Consider the following 26,970-nt stretch of genomic DNA (forward strand, 5'->3'; position numbering starts at 1 on the left):
TACTTCTCAGCAGGATCGTGAAGGGGACCATCTGTCTGCCTCAGGGAAAGCTTCTTGCAAGCACTAGTTAGGAAATAACTGGGAAGAGCCAGGCTGGCAGTACGGGGTGTTGTTGGAAGCTGAATGGTGGCCTGAAGTTCAAGCCCTCAGGCCTATGGAATTGTGCATTTTGCTCATATAGGGATGGTGGTCATAGCTACTGCTCCATCTTAGATGCCAGGCTGAAGCTGGCAGGCATCTGCCTAGGAATAAAGAGGCTTACAGGTGTTCTTGAGAGTTGTTTTTAATCGAAACATCTCTAATAACATATAACGTTATTTTCCAGCAGATATTGTTTTATAGCTGTATTGTGAGATAGCACCTTTGTGTTTCCATTCTTAAAATCCTGTAGATTAGTGATATATTGAATTTCTTAGATTTCTTGCCCTTTGAGAATCTACTGAAAATTGTGGCCTACTTTTTCTAGAAAACTCATCATAGGTGGAATTTTTGTGAAATCCATAGGGAACTATGGATCCAGTGCAGATAAAACCCAAAGTCCTTTGCTTCTAATTTCTACTTATTTTGTTTTTCATGCTTACAAATAAGAAGATTAATCAAGCAGTTCTTTCTCACTGCTCCCTGAATTACATGGGTGCCCTAAATTTACTAGCTGTACTTCTCAGAGGCCAGGCCTCCGGGTGGCAGGAAGGTCTGAGGTACAGCCAAGTAGCACAATGTTGAGTAGCACTGTGACTGGCTGTCACTGACCGTGTTCTCTCTCCTTCCTCTGGGGGTATAGCCAAGCCCATCCGGCCAGGACATTACCCGGCATCGTCTCCAACAGCTGTCCACGCTGTCCGAGGAGGAGGAGGTGGCTCTTCAAACCCCACCCACTACCAGAAGTAAATGCAGAGTGAGTCCCTGCCGTCTGGGGTGTTTTCTCTTGGCAGCAGATTCGGGCTTCTGTGGAGGTAGAGCCGTCTTGCTACTCCAGGACCCCACTCCAACCTCCAGCCACATTCTCTAGTAGAAATAAGTCAGCTCTGTTCCAGGAGAGGCCTGGGATCCAGACAACACTAGCTTCGTCAACACAGAGAGTCATAGGGTCCTCTAGCCATGGGTCCCTGAGGTTGGTGCAGCCCTGAGCCAGGCCCGACCTAATGGCCTCTCAGGATGATGAGTGTCTCTTCTGAGCTTTCTTTGGTCTGCAGGGCTTCCCTCTGCAACTGTGTCTACAAAGACAGAGAGACATAGGGGTAGCTTTTAGTCTCAGGAACAGAATATAAAGAGCCCGTAACCATTATGTTTTTGAACTTGCTGCAAGCCTTGAGAGATGGGGTTTTAAGGAATGTGGGCCTAGACCCACTTTTCTTTGAGACGGTGGTCTCTGAGCTCTAGGTCCTGCAACCCACATGCTCAACATTGCTCTGACAGCAGAAAAGGAAAAGTGAAAGTTTTTGAAGAGAGAGAAAGGGAAGAGCCAAGCCTACCCTGAGTAACTGAATAGGTTGGGCTGGCAGGTGGACAAGAGAGGGCCAGAAGACGTGGCACAAGAAAGCTCAGACTTTGAGTGTGTAGATGCCAGGTGACAGCTGATCATGAGCGTGGCTCCCGGGCAGTGAGCCCTCGCTAGGGAGGCTAGCGGACAAGGCGGGTGAGCAAATATCAAGTGACGTCTTGAAGAGCAAGAGCAACCTAGGAGAGCTCTGATTTATTCAGTCCTTTCTGAATCAGTGTATAAGTGAGTCAGTGGGAGCAGAACGCTTGCACAGGGCACAATGGCAGCATTGCTAAGGCCCAGCTGGAAGCTTCCAGAAGGGTGTTTCTGAAGCTTTACCCAAACACCAAGGAATAGTTCAAGGCCTGGTCAGGTGAGCAGGAGCTGGAGGGCAGGCCTAGGTCGTCTGCACGGGTACAGCACACCCAGCAGTAGCACCAGATCGGAAATGAGCTTGCCAGTGAGCTGCCCATTCATGTCCAAACTGTGCTTCCAATCTGAAATAAAATAAATTGGATATTACCGAATTGCTTTTGACTGCATGTTGTCAGCAGTGAGGACAAAATCTGAAAGGTAGGTATTTTGGGCAGTTTAACACAGAAAAACCTCCAATCCTGGTGGGGGAATATCACAGAAGACAGTACAGAAAGAATGTAAAGAGATAGAGGAAGACGTGGAATGTGGTATAGCAATTTCCTCTGAACTGAAGCATTCCATCCTGGAAGGAAGCCCCTTAACATTTAGGATATAAACAATCCACAAGGCCCAGAAAGTTCCTGAAACTTACTAGGTACACACAGGAAGCACCCAGCTATCGGAACATTCTTTCTGTACTGTCTTCTGTGATATTCCCTTTCTCTGTGTTAGAGATCAGACCTGGGGGCTATGGTTTTGTTGTTGTTTTTTTGTCTTCAAGAGAGTGTTTCTCTGTGTAGTCCTGGCTGTCCTAGAACTCAACTCTGTAGACCAGGGTCTCCTCAAACTCAGAGAGCCACCTGCCTCTGCCTACCAAGTTCTGGGACTACAGAAGTGCACCACTGCTCAGCTCTTTGTGTGTGTATGTGTGTGTGTATGTATGTGTGTATGTGTGTATATGTGTGTGTATGTGTATGTATGTATGTGTGTATGTGTGTATATGTGTGTGTATGTGTCACGCCCCACCTCGTCCAGCAAGGAATGACGCGACCACCGGAGCTCTTCTCACTGCAGTTTATTCCAGGACTTTATTTACTTTCTCTCTTCCTTCCTCTCTCTCCTGGCAAACCTCTCCCAGCCCTTAAGTAGGCATGGGCTGCCAACCCCGAACTGCCAGGTGGGCACTGCCCATAGGTTCACACAGCTGATAATCGTTGCGTTATCATAGCATAGGTCAGGCTTTAGCCATCTCAGGAGTTGATTATACATCTCCATCAGGTGTGACACCATGCAGCTCGCTACAGTTCCCCCTTTTGTTTTGTAGCCAAACTTGGGGAGACTGTCCTGCTTCAATGGCCGTGAAGGCCTGAATGATCATAACTGCATTGCGATGCTGTGAAACCCTTCTGTGACAAATGCACCATAGGCATACCAGGGAGGCAAGCACCATTAAAGCCTGTTAGGGCTCTTATTCCTGCCCACTCCCTCAGATGATCCATGGAGTGATCCAGGAAGATAGTTCTTCTGCCAGGCTGGTATCCATGCATGTGGAATCTGCAGTCACCATCGTCACTCGCAGCTTTTCCAGTTGTTGTTCGAATTCACCAGACCAATTACCTAAAAGACAGCTAGACAATTCTCTAAATTTTTCATATCACACACAGCCCCAGCTACTTCCATTCACAGCCAAGCTGAGCCAATTGCCACAGCCACGGCTGTGCTTGCGGCAGCAGCAAGGGCAGTCAGAACTGGTAGCAGAGGGGCCAGCACAGAGGAGAGGAAGGGGAGGCAATTTTGCTTTCCCCTCCCTGGCTTTCCTCTGCCTGCTCCTGTCATTAGGAGTGGCTTTGCCATGACCCCAGAAGCAGTCAGAAACCATTGCTCCCCCAGCAGCCCCCCAAACAACACACCCCAGCTGCCATACCCCCGTGGCTCATTTATTCTTGTCAGCTGAGTGCATGGAAGACACCTTCTCCCTCGTGCACCTCTTTGGTTTCCCTAGCAGCTCAGCTGATCCTGCTTCTGCTCTGAAAGGGCCCCGCTTAAACTATGTTTTAGGGAATTTGGGCATTGTCAATCTGTCTGGCTACTTCCTGCTGAGCGGGGACGTTGCATTCTTAAAGGTATTTACTACAATTTACTGCCATTTTCCAGTCGCGCTAGGACTTGGGCCCTTAAGTAGGCATGGGCTGCCAACCCCGAACTGCCAGGTGGGCACTGCCCATAGGTTCACGCATATGCAGGCAGCTGATAATCATTGCGTGATCATAGCATAGGCCAGGCCCTAGCCATCTCAGGAGTTGATTATACATCTCCATCAGGTGTGACACCACGCAGCTCGCTACATGTATGTGTGTGTGTTTTTCTTTAAGTAACTTTTCCTTTTTCTCTTCTTCCTCATTAGTCAACTTCTTCCACAGGCTCCAGCTTCTTGGATCCCAGAAAGGGCTTCTTAGCATAGACTGTTGCCTTCTGCATCCATAAGAAGTGGCAAGGCAATGCCTCTGTCAACCCCAGTTTGTTCCCCTTTCCTTTCCAAATTGGGCTAATATAGAGACAAGCAGTTATGACATGTTCTTTTCCCATTGTAATTCCCCCTTAAACCACCAAGCTCTACCTGGGAAGACATCCAGGCCTCAGTTACATGTCTTTCCACCCACACCAGGGGCCAGGCTACTGACACACTCATCTCACACGCGTCACACTCTGAGACTGTAACACACGGTTCAATCCATCGGCTCTGTGGAGGCATCCCGTAGTCACAAGGTAGACTCCATTCATCGAGGATTCATGCTACCCCATGCCAAGCAAAGGAAGATGGCCACTCTGGGATTCCCCACAAAGATGCAGAATCCACTAACAGACAACGTGGCCTTGGTTTTATGTCCTATCACAAATCTCGTGAAAGCTGCAGCCACTACTTCCACTACTCCATCCCATACAATATAGGAAAAGGTAGCCTTATTAGGATTTCCTCTCACAGAACTCAACCTCAGTTACATGTCTTAACGACCACTGCAAGAGCCAATCAGCCACCCCTCCTCAGCCCTTCTTTGGTTTATATCCTTCCTTGATTAGGTACCATTTATGTGGTGCGATATTATTCCTTGGAGATGCAATGCAAATAAATGTCTCTTCATCCCAGATAAGGAACCAATAACAGACCAAAGTAGTGATTGCACCAAAGTCACTTGGTGAATCAATGGGATTGATTAGGGTTACTTGCAGGAATGAGGATGACCCAAAGACAGTTGTATCACTGAAAGTCCAGCTGGAAGCCTGGTGAGGTAGCTCAGTAGGTGGGAGACTGCTCTGTAGTCTTGCTCGCCTTAACCTTGCTGGGGTAGTGGAGATGTTTATATGGCTGATCAGTTTCAGAGACTTCCTGAGACTTGTAGGTTGCTTATTTTCATAGTCTTAAGGATAGAACTTTTCAATTTGGGGGAAATTGTTCCATAGTAGGTGTACAGGAATCTGAAGCTCAGCAGAGGACAGAGTCAGAGGCCCATAGAGTGTGTTTAAGATCTGATGTTTTAGAGATGGTTCACAGACCAGGGGAGAGGACGGTGGGGACAGGCCTGAAAACTGACAAGTAAGAGGTCACAAAAAGGAGGTGACATCAGGGAAGGTCTGAGTAGGCAGATGTAAGGTCTGAGTAGGCAGATGTAAGGTCACAGGGAGACAGACACTGGGGGATTGGTGAAAGCCAGATGGTGGTGACCCTGGGCAATTTCAAGAGATCTTGTGTGGAACTGGATATTGGATGGTGGTAGGTGGGGTGATGGTAGTAGTGGGGGGGTGGGAGTGATGGTGAAGGGGTAGTGGGGGTGAGGGATGATGAGGAATGAGTTATAAACTGCAGGGCTATATTTGATGGAAGGCAGAGATAAGGAGAAATGTGGGATTGAGATAGGCGCCTTTCTCTTAAAAAGCAGATGCTATGAGAAAGGTGCCTATCTCAATCCCACATTTCTCTGATTGAGATAGGCGCCTTTCTCTTAAAAAGCAGATGCTAGGGGGCTGGAGAGATGGCTCAGTGGTTAAGAGCATTGCCTGCTCTTCCAAAGGTCCTGAGTTCAATTCCCGGCAACCACATGGTGGCTAACAACCATCTGTAAAGAGGTCTGGTGCCCTCTTCCGGCCTGCAGGCATACACACAGACAGAATATTGTATACATGATAAATAAAATAAAATAAAATAAAAAGCAGATGCTATTACACCTGATTACCAGCTGGTGGTTCCCATGCAGCTCAGGTGGCAGGGGTGGGAGTGCAGGTGCAGCCAGAAGGGAGGTGTGGCGGCCAAAAGAGAGGCCAAGCTGCCCAGCCCGAGGCCTGCTTTCTCAAGCAAATGAAAAAGGTAGGTTATCAGCAGGCGGGGTGCAGGGAAGAAGGGCTGCCGGCCTGGGAATAGAGGAGGTGTGAAATGGCCCTCTCAGGCAGTGTGGAGTGCTTGTCTGAGGCTCCACACTGAGCGTAGACACCCAGTTAAATATTTATCCAGCTCTGGTTCTGAGGGCCCTGGAGGATAGCGCTTTTTCTTGGCAATTCCAGCGGGACTTGTTCAAATGTATCCACCAGATGGCGCTAGGAGGGCATTGCTGAATCCTCACCTTTTAAGACTTTGAAAGTGTATTTGTCGCTCCTGCCCCCTCCCCCTGCAGTGTGTGTGTGTGTGTGTGTAGATGTATGCGGAGATATTTATGTATCGACATATATATAGAGAGGGGATATATTTATTTATCTCTTTCCCTTATATCTAGACCAGTGGTTCTCAACTTTCCTAATGTAATACACAGTAATTTCCCAGTAATACACAGTTACTTATGTTGTGGTGACCCCCCAAACATAAAATTATTTCCGTTGCTACTTCATCACTGTAATTTAGCTGCTTTTGTGAATCATAATGCAAATATTTTTGTTTTCCAATGGTCTTTTGGTGACCCCTGTGAAAGGGTCTTTGGAATGCCGGTGCGTCACGATCCACAGATTGAGAACCATGAGTCTAGACCATTACCTCTTTCTCAAATATGAATGGTAAAAAACATTTCTAAGGAATACAATTCTCAGAGGTCCCCATAACGTTGACAGAACTTATTATAATAATTAAATGTTTATAAATCTAAAATAGCAGACTTTCCCTGTTCTTACATATTTAACATGGCCATAAAGTCAAAACCAATTTAGAAATGATACTAAAACAAAACCACAAATCAAATATCCAAGCAACTTAACCTTAGCAAAATTTAATAAAAGACGAGTTGAGTTTTCATTGAAAATAAATAGCAAAGTTCAATGAGACTTGCAGCTGCTCCGTCCATGGGCCCTTGCTTGCTATGCCTTGACCAGACCAAGGTATCACACCCCTTCTGTTAAAACCACAGCAGGCCTCTACTTGTGCTGGCATGCATCGCCTCATTTCCCTGCTTAGCGGCTAGCTTAGAGACAGCTAAAGGCAGAGAAAATGAGGATGAGGCTATAGGTGTGGGGGAATGTTTGCTAAGCACTGGTAAAATGCTTAGTGCCGTTTTGGATGCAGAGTGTTATCTAGCACTTGGGAAATATATTTAAGGAAGCGAATCAATGGTTTTCTGTTCTGGTTTCATGTTTTGAGACATAGGGAAAGTTCTCTCGGGCAGCCACTTCCAGAGCTTAGCCTGGCCCAGAGGAGCCTGGGCATCCTGCTGTGATCCTGCCTCTGCTTCAGCCCCTGGATTGATCCTGCTTCTTCAGGATCTCGAATGTGAATAGGCTTGTGGAATATTAGTATAAACAGCACCTTTAAATTCCTGGATGATGGGGTGGGCATAGATGTATAGAGTTTCTCTACCTGTGGCCGTTGCTGTTTGCTGGTGCAGTAGTCAGCTGTGACCCTGCCTGAAATCGTGACTCCTGAAGCTGCCTGGCTTGTGTGCTGGCTCCAGCAGGGAACATTGCCCTGCCCTGATGGACCCACCCACTTAGAATGCACGCATTACTTTCTAGCCTCATCGCAGTAAACTGGGCTTGTGCAAGCGAAAGTCCGGTGTGTAGCAGAGATGGGAGGTTCAGTAATTCTAACGCAGCTCTCCCCTGCGTGTTTCCTTGGCTCCCAGTCCCCCCCAGTCCCTACACCATCCACTCCCCTTACCCCCATACCCCTCTCCCTCAACACACTCACCCTTTCACCATCTTCACTTACAAGGAAGCTGAAGCCTTAAACTTCTGGCCCAGTTGCAGTATGGGTGTCTCTCTTTGATCAGAAGAAGCTCCAATATCCTCAGAACTCCTGCCCTGTCCACCACTTCCCTCCTCCATCCAGGAAGAATGGTGTTTCCTTGCTTAGCGGTTGACTAATTCTATGCTAATGCTAAGACTCTTCTTTTTAGGACTTTGGCTGTTGGCTGAATTTCCCAAGGGGACGCTCATTCACCCTGCTCTTGTCTGTGTGTCTGTCTTTTCATCTGTGCCCTTTTGTCTTAATCACCCAAATCCCATTTGTCTTGCACCATTTTTAGGAGGTCCCTTCACGGTCACCCTTTCTTGGTTATGACACCCAGTCACAAGTGAATTATCTTGTGGACCCCTAAGATGTTCACTGTCCTCGGCATAAATGGGGTTACACTGCACAGTGATGGTGGGCCAGATGTGGCTGTCAGCTTAGCCCCTGAGATTGAGACACTGAGTCTACTGGGGGCATTCTCCAGACAGGCACAGCCCCCCAAACCTCTAGACCATTCATATTGCTCTTCTAAAGTTCTAGCTGTTGGCGGATAGATGATCTGCCTTAGTTTGGGTTTTTATTGCTGTGAAGAGACACCATGACTATAGCAACTCTTATAACGGAAAGCGTTTCTTTAGAGTGGCTCATTTGTAGTTTGAGGGGTTCCATTCATTATCATCATGGCGGGGAGCATGATGGCAGTCAAGGTGCTGGAGGAATAGCTGAGAGTCCTACATCATTATCATCATGGCGGGGAGCATGGAGTCATGGTGCTGGAGGAGTAGCTGAGAGTCCTACATCTTGAAGGCAACAGGAAATCAGCCGAGACACTGGGCAGTATCCTGAACATAGGAAACCTCCAAGCTCACTTGCACAATGACACACTTCCTCCAACCAAGCCACACTTCCTATGAGATGATAGGGGCCAAGCATTCAGGCCACCACATGATCACAAAGTTCTTTCATTCATTCGATGAATGAAATGACCAGAAGCAATGACTAGGCTTCGAAGTGGGGCTGGATCTCTCTGGTTTGAGTCGGGCTCTTACTCTCTGGCCAAGTCACTTTTTGTCTTTGTGCCTGTGTGTGACCAGCACCTACTTACAGGGTCCTTTGATGGTAAGTGTGTCAGTGTGCTCCTATGACTCTGGGTCTTTGGGGACAGACCAGGCATTTGAAGCTTCTTAACCAAAGTAAAAGTACAGGTTCCACAGGCAGCCCCGGAACCAAGGCTGGACCACCTTCCCATATGCTGGGCAGATGGTAAAAGTCAGAGGGAGACTTGTTTGGTGTGGTCACCTCAGGTAAAGAAACAAATAAGGTCTCCTGACCCCAAATTTGCCTCAGAGCGCTTGATATAAGATTTATGTTTACATTTATCTCCAGGGAGAACGGGGGCAAGAGGCAAGAGGCATATGCATAGTTGGGCCGTGCTGGTCCACGTGCAGGCTGGTTATTATTTTCTCAGTTCTGGCTCTATGGGGGTCTGCAGAAGCCCTTATTGCTGAGGCGGGTGGTTCTCAGGAGATGGCTACTTCTATTTCAGGCCATAGCCTGACCCTCATGGATTATTGCTTTCATGTAAGAGTAGGGGTGCAGGGTAGAAAGTTGGGGGGTTGGAGAGTTGTCATGAGGGCTTTCCTCTTCCTAAGACTCACAGTGACTTCAGGTTAGGTCAGGACAATGATGTCGCTCTACTGTTAGGCTTGAAAGGACATGAACTAGGTTAGACCGAGCTTTGTGAGTGGCTAAGGGACCAAACAGAAGCAGTAAGCTGAGGACCCAAGGCAGGAAGGCACAAGAGACTGGGCTGCCATGTTTCACCCCACTTTCAGTTGCCTCGTGGGCCCGAGGGAAGAGTCAGGGCTTGTTAGCAGAAGCAGCTCTCTGTTTCTGCGCATATCCAAACCAGGGTTCCTTATTCTGTGTCCCAAAGAGAAGCGCCACACTGGGCCTTAGACTAGGGACTCAGAGCTTCTGTGTGCCAGTTCTTAAAGTTTGGGCCTTAGGACCCTTTGCACCCTTTGCACCCTTTGGCACAAGAGGGCTTTTATTATTTATTTGTTATATGTGTATGTATCATATAAATTTTTGAAAGTAAAACTTTTAGTGAATGGTTCATTTAAATAAGTTATCACAAATAACTTAAAAAGGAGTTTTGTTTTTAATTTTGTGTATGTCCGTGTGTGGGAATATACACATGAGAGTAGATGTCTCCAAAGGTCAGAAGAGGGTGGCAGTTCCCTTGTAGCTAGAGTTACCGGAGGGTGTGAACACTGACTCGTGTGGGTGCTGGGAACTGAACTATGGTCCTCTGCAAGAGCAGTATGGTTCTTAACCAATGGGCACCTTTTAAACATTTTATTTCTATTTAACTCTGTGTATGTGTGTGTGTTGGTGTTTCTGTATGTGGGTATGCACCTATGAATGAGTGCAGGAAGACATGACACTTTTAGGGAAAGATGGTTTTTTGAAACCCCTTAGCTAACTGCCATTGCTTTACACCGATGTCTGCTCTGATAGGTCAGCTACTTCTCCATGCTGCTTCTGCCTTCTCTCTGTTTCCTCTGCTTGGCCTCGACTGGACTGTGTGAAGAAGCATCCATTCTGTCATTTCAGGGGAGATCAGTAGTGCATGGAGAGTTTAGGGTCTTTATGTAGGGATCTGAAAAGACCATACGGAAGGAACTTTAAAAAAAAAAAAAAAAGCCCAGAAAAGGACTTAGCGAAAGTTTGACCTTCACAATACTGACTCATCTTAGAGCATGGGGGGGGGGGGTGCTGGGGTCTAAGGAAAAGAAATGGGTCTGCAGGGACCAGGATGGAGGTTCCTGCCGTGGGTGCTGTTGGTGACTTGACTTGGAAACTACCACCTGGGGTGCAGAGGAAGACTTGGTGGCACCAGGAAAAGCTTGCTTCAGTAGTCTGGGTTTTGCATTTCTCCCGTCATAAATGTGGAACGATTTTTTTTCCCCCTCTCCTGTAGATTGTGCCACCATGATTAGCAAAGAGTAACTGGCAATTCTTATAAATGGGGATTGAGCAAAGGGAAAGATGAAACTATGTACTGTTTGGATTAAGCTTAAACCTACTGCAAGCAATTTCAAAAGCCGAAGTTGAGGGTTGGAATCTAAATACTCCTCGCAAAACTCTTATATATATAATTAGCTCCTTCAGCCTCCTCCGCCCCCTTCTAAAGCAAGGCGATTCTGTTTCCTTCTATATCTGGTCACACGTTCCTCCTCTGAACTGCTGGCCTCAGCTTGGCAGAGCCTCAGGTCAGCACACTGCCAGGTTCTCGGTCCGCTCCCTGGCAACTGTTAGGCAAGTGAGCAGCTCTTCTACAGCACTGGAGAGGAGGTCACAGGCGTGGGTGTTAAGATGAAAACAGGCAGTTATGGTTTTCTTGTGGAGCAAAATAATTTGCCTTCAACATTTGCTTCCATTTCCTGTGGTGCATCCATTAAAGGAAATGGACATCCGGGTAGTGGGAAGGTAGATAGGGATACTCTAGCTCACCCACAAAGATCTGAAAATTTGAGTGGGGGGGACAATTCATTGCAGAGACAAAAGGACCCTGTTTTGGCTTCTGCCTTTTCTTTCAGGAGCCTGTCACAACCCACCTCTTTCTCACTGCCCTTGAGGGGACTAATCTAAGTAAGGTTGGGCCTCCTTTGTGCCCCATCCCCCCCCCATCTGTTCAAAGTGTTAGCCAAAACGCGCTGGATCTTGTACTTCAGGGGAGTGTGGGGCGGGGGTTGAATGCCATCTTTCTTGTAGAAATCTTGTCACTTCATGGTCTGCTGGAGTTTTTGAGGCTACACCACGGCATTTGTATGCTGAATACTTCCTGTGTCAACATGGGTTGCCGGCAGTCCTTGTGTGAGTCCATAACCTCACAATGTAAGGTATGCACCCTGCACCTCCCTGCCTCCAGGCGCACGGGAAGACCAATCCCCTCTGCCCAGGGCTCTGATCTGTTTGGAAGAGTGAACAAGTAGGATCTCAGGGTTGGTCTTCAAAAAGGCTTCCTGTTGGCTTTCAGCTCAAAGTGGATTGGAAATGACAGTTTCATTCTGTACTCAACAGGAAGCGTGGATTCTCTCCAGAAAGGCCAAACGTGAAGTGTGTCCTTTCTATAAACTGTTTATCTTTCTGTAGCTTCTAGAAGTTACAAGATTATCATCAAAGGTTGTTTAAGTTCCTTTTAATCGGGCAGGGCTCTAAGTGTGGGAAATGATACCAGATGAGATTGCTTACTGCGTGGGTCCAAGAGGGACGGGCATTCTTAAAAAGTGCCAAGTGTCCTCTCTCCTGCCCAGTTCCTCTTCCTCTTTTGTATTTATATACAATTTATGTTGTGTTTATTTATGCAAAATACGTGATGCCGCTTACAGTATAAATGAAGAGGTTGGAAGGAACAAAGCAAAAGTGCCAAGGCAGGATGGCAAGACATTGCCGGTGGGCATCAGTTTGGACTTGAGGCTAGAGGGAAATGGGAGGTACAGCGTGTCGTGTCTCGTCATGGAGGCTTGTTTAACTCAAGAGAGCAGATGAGGTGTTCTTTGTGTTGTTGTGCCCCTTCCTTTGGGTTTCATAAGGATAAGGCTGTACCTGCCCATCATGCCTGCCCCCCACCTCTCCAACCCTAGGGTACCAGGAGCTCTGCAGGAAATCCTCAGGCCAGATTACAGATGGGCCAGGCCCCCATGATGCTGGCGGGAACTGATTCTTTGGGTATGTTCTGAGTATTGAATTTACTAGAATTAAAGGAGGACCACTCAGGGTTGGCTTCTAGGAAGGATTGGTCCAAGACACCCATCCTGTGGACCTGCCCAGGACCAGATGGACAGACCTCTAGTGAGAGAGGCAGAGTGAACTTGAAAGGGGTGTCGTACTGAAACTTTAATGACTCCACTGCAACAAAAACACACCTCAAGATAAGTCCCCTCTTTGTGGAACATCTCGGTCAGGACCATGCCTGACCTGCTTTGGTCAGGACCACGCCTGACCTGCCCAGTGATGCCCATACCGGTTAACAAGTGACTGACGGCCTGGTTCTTCCTTAGGGCTGGAAATACTTTGTGCTGCTCTGACTGCACACAGACTCAGAAGGTACTGACTCTTGGAAGAGCATATAGAGATTGTCAGGATAAAAATACTTAACTCCAGGATGTACAAAAAAAAAAAAAAAAGCTATATGATCCATTATGTTAGCCAAGGCCCAACTGTGAAGCGCAGATAGTGAGAAATAGACACCACACTCTCAGGCTGGGGCGTGCAGAAATCTCAGTGGCAACACTGTGGTGAAACATAGCTCCACGTGAACATAATGAAGTGATATTTTAATACTAGACTACATAAATGGATTATTAAGATTCATTTTTCCCTTCATTTTTAACATTTTAATGCAGACGCTGGAAGAAATAAAATAAGTGGCTTGCACTGCATTTGTATCGCGCAACTCTCCTCTAAACATGGAGACTGAAGCGAAGGGCTGAGGCACGAATCCCTGCTGATCCCTAACTCCTGTGTTCTCTCTCCTTCTTTTTCAACAGATACGACTCCACGTAGCATGAAAAGGACTATATTAGTCACCCGTTCCTTTCTTTCCCTCTCCTATATAAGTTTCCATTTCTTTTTACACGTGCTTGCCCAGCCGTCTGTAGTACAGCAGATTCAGGTGTCTGAGCTGTGTAGAATTTGTGTGTACAGATACGTGCTTGGATCTGTCTCCTAAGGACTGGAAGGAGGTGGTTACAAAATACCCACTTTCTGCTCCGAACCATTCCCGCTCCTCGGCCTCCAGGGCTGTGTGGTCTAGGGAGGTCCCTGCAGTGCACTGACCCATTGGAATGGAACGAAAGCCCTGCTGTGCCGTCTTTGAGGAGACAACCAAGTGCTGTGGCCATGCTCCGCCTCGACTGTCTGGTTTCCTGTAAAATAAACACATTACTTTATATTTTTAGGGAACAAAAAAGTGCTGCTATAGGGTTCAAAATTTTCATTCTGAACACTTTTCCAAAACCAACCCCAGAGAGCATTTTAAATATCCTGGTCATATCTTTGGATCTGTAAAATATACCTTTTAGTATGGCATCTGTTAAAATGCAAAGCAGATTTCTTCAAGGCAGAAAAACAGTTGGACAGTAGCAGTGTAGAATTTGCTCATTCAGACACATCTATGAAAATACGAAGAGACACACAGTTCACCTCCGAGCTGCTTGCTGGTGAACCTGCAGTGACTAGTCTCTGCCAGACTAGTTGTTCGAGCATCATTCCTATAGAAGTGTTGGAAATGCTGCGGAATTGGATGAGTGGAGATGGGGATGCCCCCCCCCTTCTCACCGCTTCCACCTGATCCCCTGGAACCTGCATTGGGATGGCCTGTGCTCAGCAAATCATCATGAGCTTAAGGAGATGTTGCTAAAGAAATCCAGCATCATTCCAATAGCTGGAAAAGAATTCCCTCCGGGGAAAGTCATGGACGAGAGTTGTGCCTGTCTGTGAATTTGTCTTCATTGTAACCCATCATTGCGAGCTGCTGATTTGAATTGCTTTGGCACCAAATAGACTTTTTCTTCTCTGCACAGTTAGGGGGTGGAAAAAGCAATATAACTGGATTCTTTTTTTAACATTGAGTTATTATTTTATTCAAATCTGTGAATCTAAAAGTGATTCCCTTACTTCCAGTTGGGCTTACTAAAAGGATCAGTTGCCACGTAGTAGAGTTTCAAGCGAAATGGACAGGTTTAAGTAAGTCGGGACTGTGTGCTGCTATTTGTTTTCATTAGTTTGAGAGTTAGTTAGTAGCATCCCTGCCAATCTCAGAGAAATCTTCTATCCTGGCACCTCTATGTGCCCGAGAAGTGTAAGCTCGCAGTGTCTGTGTAAGCTCTCACCACTGAAGTCAAGTCTGTGCCAGGCTGCGAGGGTGGGTCTAGAAAAAGCTAGTGTAGTTCATGTGTGTGCTCGTGCACATGCACGTGTTAAATACTGAGTGCCATGTACATTACCTCTCAGATTCTTCTTGTATAGCCTTTCCCTAACAAAGCGACGTCGCTTTGACTGATTAGTTAGTGTCATCCTTTAGCCACATGCGTTTGTTTTTAACTAGCCGTGGAAAGAAGACACCTTCTACTGAAGTATCTATTTCACAGAGATGGTTTTGTGCTTGTCTAACTGTGTCCCCTTGGTTTAATTTTGTTGCCACCGTCTGCTCAGCATAACTGCTTGGCTGCTGTCTGGAGTCTGTGGGTCCTTTGCAGGGCAAGTTTGCAAACCTTATCAGGTCCTGACTGATGCCAGATTAGAAGCTCGCTGTCTATACTTGCCTCTGGCTTTGGAAGCTGAAATGGTGGCCTGTTAAGAGGTCTACCAATCAAACGCTTCTCGTCTGTAGGACCCGCTATTGTCTTTTAGACAACTGTGCTACATTGTGTTTGGAAATTGGGCACAGGTCAGTAATACCCTGTTCTTGGCTTTCATTAAAACAACCCATTATAAAATGGATTATTTTAGATTCTTTCTAAAGCAATTTCCTCCATGGTTCCCGTTTTCTACTTCTGGAGAACTGTGGGGCACTTTCAAGTTTCAAAGGACAGCTTTCATTTGTAGTTCCCGTTGCTTGATCTCTACAAGGGCCTTACAAAATTCGCTGTACTTTTATTCACGGAGAAAGTTGGCTTTGATGTCTTTTAGAGATAATTCTGCTAGCTGCTGATCAGCCAGTCAGTTCATCTAGCGCCAGTCTTTATAAGACCGCTAATCTAATTTTCTCACACTGTGACTAAAAGCCAGACACATCATTGGAACAGATTATTTAGTTTATTCAAGCTGGTCCCTTAATCTCACTTTGACTATTAATTCTTTTATCAGGACAGTCTACGCTCAGGCCGCTTTTTTAAAAGGCCATGTTTATAAAAATTTTCATTGTTGAAAGACTATTGCATCCTATATTCTAAACGTAAAAAACCCACCTCTGGACAGCCAAATGGATGGTTAAGTTTTTGGTCATAATGCTGTATATGGCTGGTGTGTATGTCAATGTGTGCTCTGAATAACTTACTATTTCATGCCCACTTCTTGAACGTTTGGGCTGAGATGCAGTTTATACAGATACCCTCCGCCTGCAGGACCGTGGGGTGCTGACGGCGAATGCGGTCATGGTTGGGACTCACAGCAACAGCTGTGTTTCTTAGAGAATCCTGCATTCCCATATCACCTCTTCAAATGCCGAGCAGTTTGCTCTATTGGACAGCAGGTAGTATAACAGTAAGAGGCGGTAAAACTTTTAAAGCCTCTAGAATCGTATGGTGAAGAAAATCAGGATTTGTATACGCGCTAGAATAGATGAAGAAATAAGAACGTTCATCCTGAATAGATCCAGTGACTTCTCGAAGCCATTGAGTTCATGGAGAGAGGTGATTTTTCGGTCTCAGCACGCTACCAAGACTTCACCAGAGCGTGAAGGTTTTTATGTGCTTTCCTTTTCTAGAAGAGAGCTCTAGGAGCATAAGGCCTCAACAGTCCCTTCCTTTGAAGGACAGGCGCCATGGGGACTCTAGGTGAAAGGCATCAGGGGAGCTTGGGCAAGTTTCACTCTGTTGTCTCATCCTGACGAGCTTGAGCAAGCTAAAGCACCATCACTGTTAAAAACTGCCATAACTTCATTTTGAGATTTTAAAAGAATGTTGAGTAAGGACCAGATAACTGCCAAAGGGGGCACCGTTCTCTGAGGTCTGCTTAGTCACTGGAAACTGTGCATCTAAACACTTGCCGTGTGTGCGGCTTCAAGGGGAACAGGGCTCTGTAGAATTCTGTGTCTAGTTTGTGAAGTGTCGTGTCTACTGCTGATTGCTGATTTGTGGTTCTCTGGGCTTTATGTTCTGTACAGTAGAGTTCATTAAGAAAAATTGTGGAGAAACTTGTTTCTGTGGTTTGATGGGGAGAGTGGCAGTGTGTATCAAATAGCTATCCTGTGAGATAGAAATGTCCCCCAAAGGTCTGGAAGTAACCCCCTGCCCCGGCCCTTGGAAAAGTCTGGTGATCTCCTAGGTTCTAAATGAAGATGAACGGATACTCTGGCAGACTGCATGTTGTATAATTTGAAAATACTCAAAACTGGACAATAAAACTCAGTTAAACTTTGACTGGTCTGGAGTCCTTGTTTGAGTCTCAGTAGGGCATCTGACTTGAGGGCGGGGAAGTTTGTGTTGGAATGAATCTTCTTTTGAAAGAAATTCATTAAAAAGGAACAGCCATTCAGCAGGTAGTACTACCTAAGTCAGCTTTGCACTTGCTCTGTCTCTCTATCTCTCCTTCCTCCTCCTCCTCCTCCTCTTCATTGGCTTGATATCTGCTTAAATTTGCACAGTAAAACTAAAATAATAAAAGATAATATTTCTACCTTTATCTCTGAGAAAAATATGGATTTTTAAATGTTATTTCTCATCAGAGTGGCAAGACTGATGATGGAAGGATTTATTTTGGTGCCTGGTTTCAGGGTGTCTCCACTGTAGTAGGGAAAAGCATGCTGAGAAGCTTAGCCACGGCAGCCACAGTACCTGCCAACATCACGGTTACCAGGAAGGAGAAAAAGGAGGCTGGAACCCCAGGCAAGTATAACCCTCAAGCGCCTCAGTGACCTGCTTCAGTCAGCTGAGCGCCACAGCCTTCAGAATGACACTCCAGGTGGGGCAAGTGCTCAAAGCATGAGCCTGTGGGGACGGTTAAGATTCAGATGTGACATCAACTATGTAACGGCAGAATCAGACCAAAGCTCAGTAGACCAGCAGGGAGATGGCTAAGCTTCTTCTTGCCTGAGATAAACGCCTGTTCTCATGGCAGGCATCGTGCCCTGCCTGCTGTCATTCATCTGAGGAACTGAGTCGTATTTATGCTGAATGCCTCCCGGTGTCTTTTGAGAATGATTGAGCCAAGTGCAATCCCGTTTTGTGTTGGTTCTCAGTTTTAAGGCACAAATCTGAAATCTCATGAGAAGACACTAGAGTCTGAGGCCTTTGGAGAATGACCAACGACAGACCACAGGATTATCTGCTGAATAATGTTTTTCTAGAGCGAGAACCATTCCCTGCCTCCAAGGCGCGGGGGTTGTGTGACTACGCATGGACCTGCCTGTGTAAGCCATCTTGTCCTTGAGGTTTTGTTGATGTTACTAATGGTGCATGGGTGCCAGATGGTAAACCTTTTTGTTTTAATCAATTAAAAATGGGAAAGATGAGCGATGGAGTGAAGGTGTACACACACACACACACACACACACACACACACACACACACACACGGCTCACAACCCTTTGTGATTCCAAGTCTAGGGGATCTGATGCCCTCTTCTGGCCTTTGAGGGCCCTGCATGCACATGGTGCATCGATAATACATGCAGGAAAAACAGCCATACAAAATAGTAAAATGATTTAGAGAATTTTTTATAAAGACACATTTATTTATATATTTTTAATTAATTAATTTATTATATATACACTTTCCAGGATACAGTGCCAGATGTCATTACTGATGGTTGTGAGCCACCATGTGGGAACTGAACTCAGGACCTCTGGAAGAGCAGCCAGTGCTCTTAACCTCTGAGCCATCTGTCCAGCCCGATTTAGAAAATTTTTAAATTGAAAAGATGAATGCTAAATGAATGGCTAATAAGGGTCACTATGGGCACTGCAAATGGTGTGCTTTTATGATGTTTATCCATCTGTCTAGAAAGTATTCTCCACATAACTCAGAAGAGGCCCTATCCAGATAGGACCTTGTTGAGGGTGACTTACGTGGTTAACTCCATCCCTGTTTAAGATGGGAAGCGGTCCTCTGAAAGAAACAGACCACAAAGCACACTTCAGTGTCAGCAAGGTGACCCCACCAATCAGGAGTGAGGTTCTGTTCCCCAGTGGGGCTACCACGGCAGTTCCTGGGAGGAGGTCTCTCTCCGGGTCTCCTGTCCCTGGCTCTGACCTGTTCTTAAGCTGTTTCCCGGAACCTTTGAGCTGAAGTGTCCTCAGGACAAAGCAAACAGAGAAAGTATCTGCCACAGCAGGCACTGGTGACGTGAGTGTGGCCGGTATAATTCTGGCATTTGTGACAACCATGTCTCCTAATGTGTCTACGGTATATAACACGCTGAACAGAAGCAGGGGGCCTTGCTCTGACGCCCAAGATGACAAAGTGGGGTCCCTGACAGGAGGCCTCTTGAACTCTGGGACTGACTCTCCTTGGCATTTGGTGGTTCTTCATCCAGTCTGCAAAGAAGACACTAGTTTCTGTGTGGTTAGTTGAGCTCATAACCATTTTTAAAACCCTAGGTAGCCACTGTGGGAGGCCTCTCCTCCCTACGCCTTCAGCGACAAAGGCTGGGATTCCGCATTTGGTCTGCTTGCCTCGTGTGAGGTGTGGTTTGGTTTGGTTTTTGAGTCCCAGATAACATAACACCTTCCAGACCCTCACCATATCCTTGATGGAACTGGAAAAGAGCCTCACCATACAGCCCTTAAGAAGATTTATGCAGAGCAAAAATGTGAGTGCTACAGACTATGTAAACTAGGGAAATCTACAAACTTGTTTGGGGTGACATGTGACAGCGTCAGGAACTTAAAGCACCCAGAAAGCCACAGTAAGCAGTCAATTAATTCGCGAGAGCAATCTGGCTGTGTGCCAGGCACTATTTTAAGTGTCTTACATGTATTAATCCATCTAATCCTTCTAATAACCCCATGAGGTAGGCGCTGCTATCTCTTCTCACAGGTGAGGAGAGGGCACAGAGGGGTTAAGTAGCTTGTCCAAGTTCTCACAGCCGGCAAGAGGAGCAGCCAGGATTTAAAGCCTAGTTCCGAGGCTTGTTTGCTCCACAGCTAGCAAAATGGCCCCTCAAAACGATGATCGTGTAAGTGTGTGTTTCACAGATGGATAAATAACCAGCAACCAGCCCCAGGGGCCCCCTCCCTTTTTTTTAAATTAAGGATGTATATAAAACTTTATACTTGAGGAGATTTTCACAGGAAGTGAAGACAACCTCATCATTTGAATGACTTCAACCAGTCGTAGGAAGACTTGGATATGCAAGGTTGCCTGCAGACCCTGGCTCTGGGCTTGTGACGGAGGCTACACCAGCAGCCACCAGCACCCTTGTGCCTGGAAGAACCTTGTTTATACAGAGTACGCTCAGCAGTGTACCAGTCATCGTCACAACCTGTCTACTGTTGTGTTTATAAGATGTGATATTACGCATAAGTTTTTCTTTTCAAGACGATAATCTCTGCATTTAAAGTCTAAAGCACAGTTCTTTGCTTAAGTCAGAAGGATCAGCACACTCTGGCCCTCCCTCCACAGGCCCCCTTGGAAGATCTAGAGGTGCTGGACAGTGGTTCCCTCATCCCCGCGGATGTGGGAGGCCCCTCTAGAGGTAGCCGCGCATCCCTGGCTGAGAGCCGCGGCTCCATCCCCTGACTTGTCAGGATGATTAATTGGATTTCATCTTAGAGCTTAAGTTTTGGAAAACACAAACATGCCAATCATACCACACATGTACACGCAAGTCCAACTACAGAAAGGCTGGAAATAAAGTGGGGTTCCCTCACAAGCTCCCCACTTAGCACAAACTCCCATTACCTGTGCCTGTCCTGGGAGGACTTTTCTGAGGAGCTGTCAAGACTTGGCCAGGGCCCACTGGCTCCAGATAGTGTCTGGATGGCGGAATGCTAACTCCTTCAGCCAGTCCTGGCTCTTGGCTCCAGTGTTCTTGTAGATACAAGATTCTCCTAGAGTGTAGGTACATAGTATTGGGCAGTGATTCTACAGGGTGATTCTACAACAGAAAGGAAGATGGACTTGACCCTGGAGCCAACTCTGAGTCTGTTTGGCCAACTACAGGAGCATAATCAAGTGTTGAACCCTGCAGACTTAAAGACCTCATGAACATACCCAAATTACTAAGATTTAGCTCACTGCTGCCTGTAGGGGTCAAACGAGAATCCATAGGAAAGTATTTTTAATGGCGCAGCTTACATTGAGGTGAGTGCTAATATCACAGCTATTCTAGGAGGAGACATTTTCATTGTGAACTCCAGCTCTTGCCTTCTATGGATCTCCCCCAACATTTAAGAAAAAGGCAATGGACAGGGCCTTGGGAATCACTGGCTCCCACCCCGTGAAATCCAATCTCTCCTTGTCCTCTGTCTAAAGGCTTCCTTATTCTTTTCTGGTCAGCTGGGTGTGTTATAACGAAGTGTCATAGACTGGGCGTAAACAGTGCATCTATTTCTGACCATTATGGAGGTTGGGTGTCTACCATCAGGATGCCAGTGTGGATGGTGTTATTCCTTTTTAAGGATATAAGGGGGGAGGGACTGGGGTCCCACAAAGGGTAGCACCAGGTGACCTGAGACCTCGGTGGGTCCCCCAGGCCTTGGTGAGTCCCCTGATGCCTTGGCGGGTGGGAGACTGCAGCAGGTGAGAGGCAGATACATCATGCAGAGAGAATTGGGTATAGAGTTTATTTAGTGGGTTATGGAGGGAAAAGGAAAGGGGAGAAGGGGGAAAGAGAGAGAGAGAGAGAGAGAGAGAGAGAGAGAGAGAGAGAAAGAGCATGGGAGTAGGCGGGGTTTGTCTCTTAAAGGGACAGGATACCCAGGTGACAGGCCAGGTCAGCAGATCATAACGGATGGGGTCTGATGAAAACCTCCAAGCTTTATTCTTTTGACTTCTCTGGTGTCTTAACATCACGGAACAGGGGCCCTCTGGAGATCTTTCCATAAGAGTACTCACCCCTTTCCTGAGGGCTCCATTCTAGTGACCTAGTTACCTTCTTGTGGTGGTTTGAATGAGAATGGACCCCTAGGCTCAAGTATTCGAATGCTAGGTCACCAGGGAGTGGCACTATTTGAAAGGAGGTGTGGCATTGTTGGAGGAAGTGTGTTATCCTCCCCCCTCTTCCCCACTTCTACCCCCCTCTAACCCTCCTAAGAATCAGAGTAAAGAATGCCCAACTACTTCAGCACCCTGTCTGCCTGCTTGCCACCATGCTCCCTGCCATGATGACAATGGGCTAAACCTCTGAACTGTACGCAAGCCCCAGTTAAATAGTTTTAAAAAATATCAGTTGTCATACTGGTGATATCTTCACAGCAATGGAATAGCGTCTTAGAGACATTCCCACAGGCCCCAGCTCCAGTACCATCACACTGGGGATTAAGTTTTGGCATATGCTCTGGGGAGGTGGGGGTGGGAACACACAAACTATTGCACCTCCCTACCTTCTTTCAGTTAGAGGAAAAGCAACTGTTAAGGTGTTACACAGTGGAGCGCTTGCTGTGGCCCAAGGATAACTGCAGCCAGGTTTCAGGCTAGTTTCCCTGCCTTGCCCTGAGGATTTTCACCCCAGAGAGCTAGTCAGGATTTGAGTCCTGACCTTGGATTAGGGGAGGAGACACTGCAGTTTCCTGCTGATGGAAGAGGAAGTTTGGTAAACTCAGTCCCAGCAGGATATCTGAAGGGGTTTAGCAATTTCCCACAGTGAACTAGGGACACTCGAGTCATTTAACCAAGTTTCTCTCTCTCTCTCTCTCTCTCTCTCTCTCTCTCACGCACGCACGCACACACACACACACCACAAACACATACACACCTCGTCCAGCTTCTGCCAGCATCTCAAATGTTTTCTATAGCAGACCAGGTACAGGAGGCCTCCCTTCCCGACTCCACAGGCTCCGTGGTTGTCCACTATACACATCAGCCCCTGTGCCCCCTGGGCTGCTGTGCACAAGTACGTGAGATAACCGTGGTCATAGACTACGTCCCATATGCCTTGTCTCTGGAAACCCACGCACCAGGAGGTAGCGGAAACCTGCACACATCCCACTTTTGACTCCAGAGCTTAAGTTCCCTCTGTGATGATCCTATGCCTCCATCTCAGCAGTTCAGGTTGGTAACTGGTACTGAATGCCACGCCCAGCTTCCCCTAGCAGTTGTAAACGAAACAAACGACATTCCTTCCAAAGTGGCTTTTTGTTTAACTATGTAGAACAAGTAAATTGAGGAGCCCTTAAAGAACACATCGACAAATATGTAGAGGCGACTTGAGGGGCCTCTGTTAGACAGCGAACCGCAGGATGGGAAGGGATCGTGCCGAACCACCTAGTTCTCAGGTCAAATGGTTCCACTCACTTCATGCATGTGGTCAGCGGAGTAGTCCAGGCCCCAGAGCAATGGCTTCTCCGCAGGGTCCAATCTGCTGCATCAAGCGTTGGCACATCGAGATCAAAGCTGTGGTTGCAGGACAGAAGGATGCACCGCAGCATTGGAAGCCTTTCTGACATGAGCAGTCACGATCAAGAAGGACATCTGCTCTGGAAAAGCCTTGCCACTGAGTGTGCACTATGGGCCAGGGATCTTGGGACTAAGAGTGACTCTAGGCAGTTTAGAAGAGCAATCCAGTAGCTGCCCCTCTCCCTTTGTAAATGAAAAGCTTCAAATAAGCCGGGCAGTGGTGGTGCACGTCTTTAATCCCAGCACTCAGGAGGCAGAGGCAGGTGGATCTCTGTGAGTTCGAGGCCAGCCTGGTCTACAAGAGCTAGTTCCAGGATGGGCTCCAAAGCTACAGAGAAACCCTGTCTCAAAAAACAAAAACAAAAATAAAAAAGAAAGAAAAGCTTTAAACACCTGGCTCAATAATTGATAGTTTTACACCATAGTCTGGGATTTTTTTCCACAAACATTTGAATATAGTGCCGGGTGATTTCGGTCAACTTGACACAAATCTAAACATATTTGGGCAGAGGAACTGCCTCCCTCAACTGAGGAACTGCCTCCGTCAGATTGGCCTATAGGTATGTCTATAGGACATGTCTTTGTTTAAGGATTAAAGTGGGAGGGCCCAGCTCACTGGTGGTGCCATCCCTGGTGGGTGGTCCTGGGCTGTATAAGACAGCAAACTGAGCAAGCCACGCGAATCAGTGTGTAGCACAAGTCAGTGTGTAACACAAGTCAGTGTGTAACACTCCTCCATAGTCTCTGCTTCCGTTTCGGGCTCCAGGTTCCTGCCTTGACTCCCCATCCTGCTGGACAGTCACCTGGAACTGTAACCAGAAATAAACCAGTTACTCCCCAAGTCGCTTTTGAGCATGGTGTTTAACACAACAACAGAAAGCCAAAAAGGACAAGTGTCTGTCTTGTATTTAGCAGGATTGGGGTAAAATTGAGTCTACATCTCCTCAGAGCAAATTGCAAACCAGGCAGCAGCCCTCTGTAAAATGACTACGTATGACCTTCTAGGGCCATGCGAAAAACATGGTGGGGAGGCCTCTGTGGTAGAAGGAGCCGGCTGTGAAGGCTCCTGAGGCTGGAATAGTAGTGGTAATTTATAGAGGGTTTTGTTTTCCCCCACGAAAGGAATTTCCCCATGCTAGTACGGAAAACAGTCTTTCCCTCTACCTCAGTACAGGGACAGTGTGTTTGGGTGGCCTTTGGAAGTAACATAAATCAGAGGAACACCACAACAGGAGCCAGTGACATAGCTCAGTGAGACACTGTGCCTGTGAACCTTGGGGTTTGACTGCCAGCACCTCAAAAAAATGACAAACAGAACACCGAGAGGCATTTGAACCTTCTCGTTGCCAGGACTGTGAGCAGATAGATCCTGAGATGGCAGCCCAGGTTTCCATGCTGCTCCGAATTCAAGTAAAGTAAGAAGAGGCTGTTCCTGGCTGTGGGGCTTTCACCAGCCAAGCAGATTCACTCTGGTCCCCCGTGGGTCTGCCAAGAGTGAGAGAGATGGAAAGGCCGGGCAATGCAGGTTTGCTGCTCGCCTCAGGAGGGGGCCGCCTCATCTTCCTGAAGTCTCCTCAAGGATACAGAGTGTGTACCACCTTGAAAATTCTGCATGCGGGCCTAGGACGTGAGATGTAAGCCCAAAGCACTTTTTGCTACATCAGTACTGTGACCAACATCAAAAATCTTAAGAAACTCAATCCTTGGCTGTCCTTGTGCACGTGGCGGGTTTCACAATCAGTTAGAGATGAGGCTGGGCTTTTATTATTTTCTGTTCCCTCTCCAGCTGACATTCCCAGGAGCCCTGGAAAGGTTGCTGTAATCATCACGCCCGCTGTGTCTGTTGCTCATCTCAGCTCAGACCCAGCAAGGAAAGAAAGTGGCTCTCTGGGTAGGGGGGGTCACGTAACTGCATGGTATTCACTGGACCCCTGAAGGTCAGTGTTCACGCATCCTGAGGGTGTGGTATTGGTCACATTTCATAGACTTGTCACGTGAACACGTGACTGAAGAGTTTCAGCTCTTCAACAAGTGATGTTAAATGGAATGAAGAGAAGGGGTGAAGTGTGTGTGTGTCGGGGGGGGACACCACAATAATGAATGCATCTGCAGGGTCTGGGGTCCTGGGTATTTAGAATAGTACCCGGCCACAAAATACTCACTCATTAAAGGTTAGTTATCATTGTATTTTTTATCTCCCAATTTCTCATTTCAGCTCAAATGCTCTGATTCAGAACCATAGAAGCCAAATCCTAGATTCTTGGCTCTTTCTGATCTGCGTCTTTCTGGCTATTTCTCTGTACTACTCCCATGCTTACTATAATTAACTGTGTGGCTTCTCAGGGCCCAGAATTCTACACACAGAGTCTCAAGAAGAAATGTACCAAGAGCAAAGTGTGATTGATGCACACCTTTCATCCTTGTACTTAGGAGGCAGAGGCCGGGGAATCTCTGTGAGTTCTAGCCAACCTGATCTACAAAGAGAGTTCCAGGGTAGCTAGGGCTATTCTAGAGGGGCTTTGTCTCAAAAAACCAAAAAACAAAAAATACACAGAAAATATTAACGTATAAATGGATTTAAAAGGTAAAGTATCCTAGGGTTCATTTTTAAAAGATTCTGTCCCTCTTTGGATATTTTCTCTTTCTCGTTCTCTCTTTTTTAAAAAAGGTTTATTTGTTATATATAGTATATACATATAGTGTATATGAGTTCAATTCCCAGCAACTACAAGTTGGCTCACAACCATCTATAATGGGTTCTGATGCCCTCTTCTGGCATGGAGGTATATAAGATGTTTTTTAAACAAGAAATACGCTGAACTGGTCGAAGTGCTAAGAATAAGAGATTACGTACCACCCCTAATTGGGATCTCTTCCTCAATAACCTCCTTCCTGGATCAGGGAATATCGGAGAGAAGGTAAGGACCAGATGATGGAAAAGGGCGCTGGGAAATGCAAACTTCTGGCCTTGGCATAGCGATTTTACTCACGAACTCATACAAGCTGTGGTCACCTGCACAAGCCCTATACAAGGTTAATCTAGCCAAAATAGGTAGGGGAGGTGCTCTTGCAGCCCATCCCCTCCTGAGGTGGGCTTGGCAATTGATAGCAGCTGAGGAAGGACAGTTATTCTTTTGTTCTTAAGTGTGTGGCCACTGGTAGGTATCCCATGCTCCAGTGAGTAACTTCACACCCATACACAAATGGGCAGGTAGGGAGAGGAAGGGGGCTAGGGTAGAACTGTGTTTTCTGGAAGCTTCTCAGCCTTTCCGGGTGACATCATTCACAACGCTGTCACAGCTGTGATCACACACACACACACACACACACACACACACACACACACACGAAAGGCTCTCAAGTCACACGCTCCACTGACTGAAACCAAAACAGAGGGTTGGGCCTGCTTCTCTTGGGTGGGACCTGGAGCGGCTCCTTTGTTCAGCCCCACCTGCTGGCACAAGTGGCTGACCCAGCGCGAGGCCTTGCCATGGCCCCACCCTGGGACACCAGCCTCCAAACCTGCCACAGTGTGGCTGGGGAGAGGGGAAAGCTTTGGTGGTTAGGCACACCTAGGTGGGGCAATCTCTGTAACCTTTTTTCCAGGATGGCCTGTCTAGTGTGACCAGGCAGGCTGGGTAGCACTAGATCTTAAATACTCCCTTGTGTAGGATTCATTGATGAAAGAGGGGCCCTGGCCCAGACAGGGTTGGGCCTGTAGTCAGGCAAAGGGATGGAGCAGTCTGCTTGGCTGTGTTGTCACCTTGGCGGAGCACCTTTGACTTTTGCCTTGGAAGGTCACCATGCAGCCAAGGAAGAATCCTTGTTACAAGAAGGACAGGCTCTGTGTATCTCTAAAACTGACG

The 26,970-nt window shown here is 47.0% G+C and overlaps 1 protein-coding gene across 1 annotated transcript in view; it reads left to right on the top strand.

The window, feature by feature from the left end:
• Kif5c (kinesin family member 5C) overlaps nucleotides 1-16,969 on the top strand; it is a 153,463-nt gene extending 136,494 nt beyond the window's left edge. Inside the window, exons 25-26 of the mRNA XM_041631405.1 lie at nucleotides 782-895; nucleotides 13,376-16,969. Of these exons, the coding sequence (XP_041487339.1) occupies nucleotides 782-888 (107 nt within the window). The 3' untranslated portion in view covers nucleotides 889-895; nucleotides 13,376-16,969. The remainder of the gene's footprint in view (nucleotides 1-781; nucleotides 896-13,375) is intronic.
• The last annotated feature ends 10,001 nt before the right edge of the window (nucleotides 16,970-26,970 follow it).

Source organism: Microtus oregoni, unplaced genomic scaffold, assembly GCF_018167655.1.
Source record: "Microtus oregoni isolate MIOR12 unplaced genomic scaffold, Mior012 000037F_ref0000500, whole genome shotgun sequence".
In the NCBI taxonomy this organism is placed as follows: domain Eukaryota; kingdom Metazoa; phylum Chordata; class Mammalia; order Rodentia; family Cricetidae; genus Microtus; species Microtus oregoni.